Raw genomic sequence first — 9,915 nt, 5'->3', positions numbered from 1 at the left:
AGTGAATTGTTTTTTACTTTATTTGAAGTAAGAGTAGTTCAGTTAAAGAAGTCAAAGTACATTTCAGAACCTGTACTTTTATACTTTTACTTGGTTAAAGAAGCCGAAACAGTGGTTAAACTTCAGCTCAAGTTATTTTTAATACAAGTATCTGTACCTCTACTTGAGTAAAGAATGTGTGTGCTTTTATCACCTCTGCACACACATACACACACACAGTGGATTTTTTTTAACAACAGGGAGAGCACAACTTCGCAATAACACAACGATACCCACAAGCAACAGTTAAATTCGAAAAAACAAGCTGCAAAGCAACCAAACTCACGCCATGCAGTAGCAAACTGCCAATACAACTGCCTGGACACTCCAAACAATTTGTAGAGCAACACATAATGTCCTGAGCACGTAATTACATAGGCATCAGGACAAACACCAAATGTTAGCTCTCAACTTGAACCCGGTTATGATGCTGTGGCAAGACTTTAGAGTACAGCATGAATGTACAGTTCATGCTCAAAAACCTATGTGCTGGATTTTAAAAAGTCCTGCAATGGCAATGGTTCAAAAATTCCTCCACAGGGATGTAAAAGACTTAAAGTTATTGCAAATAGAACAGTATTTAGGTTTTGGGGTGGATTACCTTTCAATGGGGGATTTAGATGAACTCTTTCCTTTCAATAAATCCAATGATGTACTCACATTGTCTTTACCTTATATTAAAATGTGTTTGATGATCCAGATGATACAGAAACAGAAGCAAATGAGACAGAAGTGTGGTTGTTCTCTAAGCTGTGATACAGTTACATTTTGTCCTGTTGCTGCCTTTTAACTGAAGTGCCAGTATGTATGACATGTGTCATATCAGCCTATGTTGTGGTGGCTGGTCATTATCCTGTCTGGTCCATCGGCCATCACGGACCAACATCCTGTCTGGTCAACAGACTGAGGCCCCTGCTGAAGAAATACAGAGTCACTGTGTACTTGTCTGGCCATGACCACAATCTGCAGGTATGTAATTGAGTGCACGCTCAATCATAAAAAATATCATGTGTACATAGATTCATCAAGGAAGTGTATCTCAGTGTGTTGTTATTTGTCTGTCTGTCTCTTTGACAGTTATTTATACTTTTTCATATCCCACTTATCACACTGTGTTTGAGAAGAGTATGTGCAAGATTGTCCCTCTCTGTACAGGAGGTGGCATTCACTAGTGGGTGCTACAAAGACTGTACTTGTTGATAGTTCAAAGCTAGTTTGCATCATTTTTTGGCACCAAGACTGGCATTTGCCCACATTACACAATCACAGGTTTTATACATTTTCAAAAATTAGAAACCATCCAGATAGTTATTGGGTTAAATGATACTTTGTTTCAACGGATATTACTGGTCAATATAATTAGTCATAAAGATGAAATCTTATTTATTTTATATGAGCACAGTATTGACATATTGTTCCAGGAAGATGAGCATTTGTTTTTCCTGCAGTAGTATAACTTACAGTCCAACAATTGGCTTCAACTTATCTCAATGAAGTAAATGATTGCACAATGTGATGGCTACTGAGTAAAGACAGCATTAAGAATGGTACACTGTAAGCCTTATCTTCACTATGCAAGTCTGTATGGCACAAAATGACCGTAAAAAAACTAAAGTCACTGCACAACAGAAGCAGAAAGGGAGGGGGGATTGAAAAGATGGAAACAATTACATAGAATGATACACTGTGATGGAATATCTGGTAACTTCATCTACCACTTGTATGATATGGTTTTATATTTAATTTTATAATTACCTGAACATTATGAAGTGATCTGTGTGTCTGTAAAACACGTTGGAGCAAGAGGAATCTACTGTGCAATGCGAGTGGTGCAGTCTAAGCATACAGATGTGTTGATTGTCAATATGTGTGTGTCAGTGTAAGAGGGAATCAATGTGCTGCATAAAGCCCTACAATGAAATAAGATTGGAAACAAGTGGTGGATATGAGAACAGTTCAATCAGAGAGAGACTTTAACTTGACAGTTGAATTTTTTTTTTTTTTCTATGCAATTAAGTCTTTTGGCATTTTGACCCCTATGTGATGTCATCGGCATCAGAGGGGTTGATGGAGAAATAATTATGAATGACTCTGCTGGACTGGACCATGGTTTCTGATTAAACCGGAGGAGATTGGGTTGAAGGGGAGTTACAGCGGATCACTAATGACAGCTGACTGCCGGAGAGAGGAGAAAGGATTTCAAATTTGATCACAACCGCACTACTGGCTGGATGAGATTGTGGCAATATCTGAATGGCCATTCAAAATGCCCACAATCAGCTGATTAATAAGAAGAAATATATATAGAGAGATAGATTTGTGAGTAATTGTATATTTCAAATTTCAAATTTATATAGCACGGTATCACAACAAGCAGTTGTCTAAGGGTGCTGCACAAAAGTCCAAGTCCAAGAAGAAACACAAAATCCAACTTGTTCCACACCGAGCAAGCATGAGCAACAGCGGGGAGGAAAAACTCCCAGGTGTAAGAAACCTCCGGCAGAACTGGGCTCTGTGTGGACAGCCTCTGCCAGGAACGGTTTATGAGAAAGTCTTCCTGAATTATACTTCCTACTTATACTGCGCAGCTTCATGTTGCAGCTGAATACCCCTCATCTTACCCTCCTCTTCCAAACATGAAAGAGAACCTGTGGCAGCCTTCACTTGTCATAAAAACTCAAGAGGCGTTTAGTTTGTCCACTTTTTACTACTGTAAAAACATGGCGGCCTCTGTAGAGAGGACCTGCTCCCCATGTAAATATAAAGTATTTAAATATAGATGGCTCATTCTAAGAAAACAACAATCGTACAATTTAGATAAAACACACTAGTGAAAACATCACTAGGATTACTTTGTATTCAGTTTCTGCTCCCTTTCACCTAAATCTTACACACTGAACCTTTAATGAATTTTGTCGCTGTATCTTGCTGTCTGTCTCTGTATTTTTAACAGTTCATCAGAGAGGATGATGGGAGCTCATATGTAGTCAGTGGGAGTGGGGTGGTCAGCGATCCTGACACCACTCACAAGGACAGTGTTCCTCAGTCCTGGCAGCTCTACTCCAGTCCTGTCAATCACACAATAGGAGGCGTGGCTTACTTCCAGGTCACTGAGCATAAGATGACAGTCACCTTCATGCAGACTAATGGGAAATGTGTTTACCGCACAGAGCTGCCAACACGTATAGTCAGAAGTAATGGAATGCTCTAAAACTGAAGATATGATTACTGATATCTTTGGGCGATGGCATGTTACTATTAAGTGAAATGTGTATATATTAAGTGTATATTCAAAGTATTTTGTACTGTATGTAATGTTTTACACATGTAACAAAATATAAACTGTTTTATGTCTTTTGTTGTGCATTGTATTTCATGATGGAGGCCTCAATGTGCAGGATGAATTATAGCTCTACTTGCATACAAGTAAGTAGTAGAGCAATAGTAGAGCCAAGTAGAGCATTGTTAGGTTTGCAACCAAAACATCTGCTCTGCCATTTTCACTAAAAATTGGACCAAATTAATATTTGATTGTCATATTACTGCTTTTATTTGTTCAAGTTTTTATTTACTTTGCTTGCTTTTCAGTCAAAGCACTTCCGTTTTTTAAAGTGCTATATGAATAAAGTGTATTAGTAGTAGTAGTATCAATATTATTATTATTATTATAGTATTCAAGTGAGTTTACTATGAGTGAGTGACGACAACAAGTTTCTGGAATCAGTGTGGGCGCCCATCTGCCTTGACTAGAGGAGAATAATGGAGGAGAGGAGAGATGAGTGGATAAGAGGGGAGAGAAGAGAGAGAGAGAGACAGAGAGAGACTGTTGTTGTCATAAAAATATAAATATAATGAATAGTGATACATTGAGATGCAATTATATTATTAATAATAACAGTTTATCATCATCATCATAATCATAATATGGTGGTAGTATTAGTAGTGAAATTTGGAGAGAGGGAGAGAGATAGAGAGATGGAAGCACAAACAATGGACTTTAGTTACATGAAGTAATATGAGAAAAATATGGGGCCACAGGCACAGTTCAGTGCATGTTGGGAGTTGTAGAAAAAAATTGTTGTTGTTTTCTCTATTTCTTTTGATATTTTTATGCACCTTTCAAGTTCCTGCTTTTCTTCATGACATCGATCTTTGTGTTTACTGTATCTACTTTCCCAGGAGGATGGCTTTTGAGACAGCTTTCCTGCTGCTTCCCCAAACCTTTTATAGTTTGTTTTGGGGACATTGAGCAAGCCCGCTGTAGACGACCTGAGGGAATGATTCGTAACATATTCCGATAAACAGTCAGAGATGTATGACGGTGCTGTACCATTAAGAGAACTAAAAACAAGTAAAATAATTTTAAAATCAATCCTCAGTGATGCTAGAAGCCAGTGTAAAGACACTAAAATAAGAGTAATATGGAATCTTTTCCTATTTCTCATTAAAACCATGGCTGCTGAATTTTGCAAAAGCTGTAGGCGATCGATGGATTTTTTCGGTAATCCTGAATATAGTGCATTACAGTAGTCCAGGCGAGAAAGTATAAAAGCATGAATCAACTTTTTGGCAGTTTCCAAAGTGAGGTACAGTCTTACTCTTGCAATGTTTCTTAAATGATAAAAGGCAATCTTTGTGACATTGTTTATGTGTGGATTAAAATCTAGTCCTGAGTAACACCCAGGTTCTTTATTTTTGATTTGTTTTGCTGCTCCAACTTTGCTGATAATCTTTTGTCCTTGAACATCAGTACCAATTACAAGATTTTCAGTTTTATTTTCACATGCAATTTATAACTTGGTTTGGCGCATCAGAGTCATCTGGCACTAAATAAGGGAAGACACATGATGGATCAGATTTTTCTAACAAAAAGTAATTTATAAAGAACTAAAACAAAAAAGAAATTCAACTGATAAGGCTGACAGGAACTGAATTCCAGACCAAAACAAGATCAAATTAATGCTACAGAAATCAAATCTTTTGAAGAGAGCCATGTGGTATATCTAGACATACTCCCAGACCAGCCAACCATTTTATTTAACCCGAGAAGGGACATTGCGATTGACTGCTTTTTTTTCAGCTACACCCACACACACACACACACACACACACACAGCAATACACCCAGTGTCCTGTCAGATCCGGCTTTAACTGATTCTTTGCTTTGCCACGAATAAAACAGGGTATATAGGGATACACCCTGTTTCCATCCTTTCGCACAACTTTCATTTCAATTCCATTTAGATGCTCCAGTCTATTCATGTAGAAAATAACACTGTTGACATCAAGAAGCTATAGAGATTTTAACTGCATGCTTAGTTTTGAGCAAAAATACTTCACAATGTCTTATTTGGTGTGTAAGTTCACACAGAATACCAATGAAAAGTAAATGCCACCAAAACTTCAGTGTCAGGACTAGACTACTGCCGTGTGTGTTGCTCTCCACTGACGCATCTGGCATACAGGCAAGTCCAGATCAGTCAGTTCTATTAAATTGGTCTTAGAGATGTGGACTTTCCGCAGAAAACACAGAATGGAAAACATGCAGTTTATAATGAGTAAAAATGTATGCCTGTTTGAGACCGATATCGTGATGTCTCCTTTTACTCACCTTTCCAGTGCTTTTGTTTTTACGGTGACTTTATAGTGCAGCTGGTCAGCAAAGATATCCCTGATGTTCAGCTGGTGGCCATCTTTAAACAGGGCGGTGAGTGGGTCAGTCACATACAGGGTGGTTTTCTTTTGGCTTTCAATCACCTCCAGCTTGAAGTCAGGTTTGCCTATCTCAGCTCTGGAGAAGGGAGGGAGACTGTCACCTGTGCATGTACACCACTGTATCACTCATGGAAGTTACCATTTTAATTATGTTAGAGGCCAAAAAATTGTGAGCATTGACAACGCTGAAGCCATTTTTAGATATGACAGGTAAAGTGAGCAGTATTGGCTACAGAGTTTACCCATAGTCTGACTTTCAAACATGCACAACACAACAGGAGGTTCTCTGCACAGACATTTTCACAACAGCAACACACACACAAACACTCTCTCTCACAGTGCTTTCACATTGAACGGAAGCGTATTGCATTCACTTGAAAAAAAAAAAACTCTGTTTATAATGCATGTCTAAATCAATATTTTTTCAGTTTTGCTGACTTTTTTTTCTATTTTTTGGAGTAATTTTTCTTCTGTTTTTTGGACTATTTTTTTTTTCTGCGTTTAGAGAGCATTTGAAACAATAGACGCTTTCATTCCTTTATTGAGAGCTAGATGTAATGGAAACAAACATTACCTGCTTGTTTAGTTTAATCAAGTTTTACTTTGATCTGGGTTTAAGACACTGGGAGATAGTCCTGTCTTTAAGTCATACAGATGGTATTATCATTAGTTTGTCGAATCTACGCAGGCACCTGAGGACTTTGCGGTTGCTCAGAAGGAAAGCCCATTCAGATCTGCTGAGATGGGGCATGTATGTGCGGGCAGGAGTCACCATAGGTCCATGGGAGTCACTTGCAGGTTGGAGGTTCCGAGGGAGTTCGAAGTATCTCGATAATTCAGAAATTCAGAAAAAAAACTACTCCGAAAAACAGATAAGAATTACTTCGAAAAACAGAAAAAAAAAAAATTGTCAGAAAAACAGAAAAAAATATTCAAAAAAACAAACCAAAAAATAAATTACTCAGAAAAAACAGTTTTTTTTTTTTTTTTTCAAGTGAATGCAATACACTTCCGTAGAATTCTCCTGAAATTCTACGGACATTATACTAGGATGCCAGGAGGAGAAAGTCTGCAAAAACTGGGGAGCGTCTCACTTGGACATTTGCATTCACACATGCACCTCCTCTGGCAAATATACTGAGGAACTGCTGAGTTCGGTGCATGTCAGAAAGCAGCTTGAGAAAGACAGAGCTGAGCTGCAACAAGAGGTCATTGGGAAGGACCGGAGCACTGAGGGGCTCTGGGACAATTTAACAGCTGTTATTTCCAACACGTTTTGTCAATTAGAAAAAAGTCTTCACAAGTGTAGCAGAAGAACGTACTGTCTTTGTAGGGGCAGAACCGTGGTGTGCTGGTGTGAGGGGACTCAATGAGGTCAGTGGTGGCCCCCCTCGGGGTTTCGGACAGGACGTCAGCTGTGTAGTAGGCGTTCAGGTCAGTCAGAGAGCTGGACAGATCACACACTGTTTCTGTGGTCCGGATACAGTGAGGAGTCCTCTGATTGTTCCCTGAAACCCTGTAAAATTTGACAAGTTTCATATGGACATGAATGATGGATGAAAATAGTCTTATTTAGTCTATAATAGACACCAGATGAGCAAATCAAATCAAATCAAATCAAATCAAAGTTTATTGTCACATGCACCAAATAACTTAGCGTCATCAGAGCAGTGAAATTCTTGTGACATGGCAGGCAACATCTACACAGTAGACGGGAAATACAAGATAAAAAATAAAAATAAAAGATAAAAAATTTAAAAATTAAAAAAAAAAAATATATATATAATAACATATGACATATAACATAGTAACATATAACATTTAACATAACACATTTAACATAACATTTAACATTAACCTAGTAAATAACATTTAACATAACATTTAACATATAACCTAGTGACATATAACCTAGTGACATATAACATTTAACATAACATTTAACATTTAACATACAACATAGTAACAACATATAACTTTTAACATATAACATAGTACAACAGTTTAAATTTGAATTTAAATGAAGGGCTAGCAGCAGTTTACAGGGTGAAGGAGTGCGGGATATTAAATTAAGTATTAAATTAAATAATATATGTGTAGTAAGTGTAGTTGTATGAATGAGGGAGCAGAATGTACATGGTGATGTGACTGTTCAGTGGGTCAGTGTTGCTGGTTCAGAAGCCTTACGGCCTAGGGGAAAAAGCTGTTTGTGAGTCTGGTAGTCCGTGCTCGGATGCTCCGGTAACGTCTTCCAGACGGCAGCAGTGTGAGGATTCCATAGCCTGGGTGGCTGTGGTCCTTTATGATGTTCTGTGCTTTTCTCAGGCATCTTGTGTTGTAGATGCCTTGCACGGAAGGGAGATGGCAGCCGATGATACGCTCCGCTGTCTTCACCACCCTCTGCAGGGCCTTACGATCAGCAATAAATTAGGTCTTAAGTCTGCCTAGTCTGGGTATCATTTATAACGCATACAGTCAGAAATAAATAATTTATTATCTGTGCAAAATAACATTGATGTGAATATACTGTGGAACAATGAGCTGAAAGAGCTGTTTGCAGCTGTTGGCATTTGTTAATTCTATTTGATTGTTCCATAGGTGAGCTGTATAGGGGACTGTCACACAGTGATAGGGCCTTAGTGCCATAAGTTTTAAACTATTAAAGGCCCAGTGTGTAAGATTTAAGTGAAAGGGAACTATTATTTAATGTAGAATAATTCTCATGTTTTCACTAGTTTATTTCATCTAAATTGTATGAATTGTAGTTTCCTTACCCCAGAAAAGGCCCTTTAAATTTAAATACTTCGAGGGGACCCTCTCTACGGAGGCCACTATGTTTTTTACATTAGTCCAGACTGAAAAAACTAAACACCTTTTGAGTTTTCATGACAATTAAAGGCTGCTTCAGTTTCTTTTTCATGTTTGGAAGGAGAGCGTGAGGTGAGGGGTAATCAGTTGCAACATGCAATTTCAACACTAGATATCACAAAATTCTACACACTGAACACTATTTAACACTAAACTACACTTTTAAGTAATAAACACTTAACACCTTAATTGAGGCCCGTCACAATATGTAGGACTACACACATTCATTATAGAGAAAAAAGCTTTGCACAAATGAGGCACTGTGGACCAGAAATAATTTAAAAAGCCACAAGTTCAGATACAGCACTTTGTCAGTGAGATAAGATAATGTTAATGTTGTGAATAGAGCACGTTGCGATTGTCAGTGTAAAATATCCTTGGTCCTATATTTTATTGGACTGACTGTTCTGTCACAACCACAAATGTGTGGTTTTTATGACTACAAAGCAGCAGTAGAAAGTGTGGCGCCCAAAGAACATAAGAGAAGGGCTGTTTTTATATCAGCAGTCTGTTACCTTACCTTACCTGAGTTGTTTAAGTCAGATCAGTCATTTCTTATTAACAACAGCCATACACTGTGGTAAGACATTGCTGTTTCTTCGCAGTATGAGCAAATACTGAGAAGAAACAGCAGTTCCCCCCCCCCCCCCTTTATAGGCTGTGATTTACAGCCTATAAAGCACGAGTGTCCACTGGTGTTCAAACATTTTTCAGAAAAACCATTGTTGCAACAAAGTCCTCAAATTACAATGCATGCTCCAAATCAAGGGCTTCTATTACCTCAACACAAAAGGCCTGATATAACAAGTTTTCTTGTTCTGTGAAGGTGAGAGACAGTTTATAGGCCAACGTTAAACAATAGTCCACCTGAGTCGCAGTGGTTTCTGTGAATATTTCTGCTACCAACACCTGAACTCTTCTTCAGTATTCAACAGTTCAACATTCATTCCACGCTGCTCTACAACCCTCACAGACAAAAGAGATCAAATAATCAGGCACATGCAAAAACTTACATATTGCAACCTTGTAATGGTTGACTTGTTATTTTTAGTGACACTGTTGCGGTGTAATGTTCAATAACATGATTCAATCTTGTGATTGAATTAAGTTTCCAAGTGTTAATAATTCAATCATATGTATTTTCCAAGTTGACGAAACTATTACACTTGAGTTCGACCAGGAACATATCAGATGCTATTATATTCCACTGTTTAAAAAAACAAATCCAGGTTTTTTAAAAAAAAGGTGGTTTGTGATAAACAACACAATAGTTTCCCCCCAGTATTTATTGTA

At 37.9% G+C, this 9,915-nt stretch overlaps 1 protein-coding gene across 1 annotated transcript; it reads right to left on the bottom strand.

Annotated features, from left to right (window-relative positions):
* Positions 1–2,836: 2,836 nt before the first annotated feature.
* Positions 2,837–9,269, bottom strand: LOC138405326 (tissue factor-like). Its single transcript, XM_069513059.1, has 3 exons — positions 7,077–9,269; positions 5,651–5,828; positions 2,837–3,107 (listed from the first exon to the last, which is right to left on the bottom strand). Exons 1-3 carry the CDS (start codon positions 7,291–7,293, stop codon positions 3,017–3,019), a joined length of 486 nt encoding a protein of 161 aa, XP_069369160.1. The 5' UTR covers positions 7,294–9,269; the 3' UTR covers positions 2,837–3,016.
* Positions 9,270–9,915: the final 646 nt, after the last annotated feature.

This window comes from Paralichthys olivaceus, chromosome 17 (genome assembly GCF_024713975.1).
Source record: "Paralichthys olivaceus isolate ysfri-2021 chromosome 17, ASM2471397v2, whole genome shotgun sequence".
Lineage (NCBI taxonomy): Eukaryota > Metazoa > Chordata > Actinopteri > Pleuronectiformes > Paralichthyidae > Paralichthys > Paralichthys olivaceus.
Note: the sequence above shows the minus strand (reverse complement) of the source record. Positions and strands in the feature narration are given on the sequence as shown.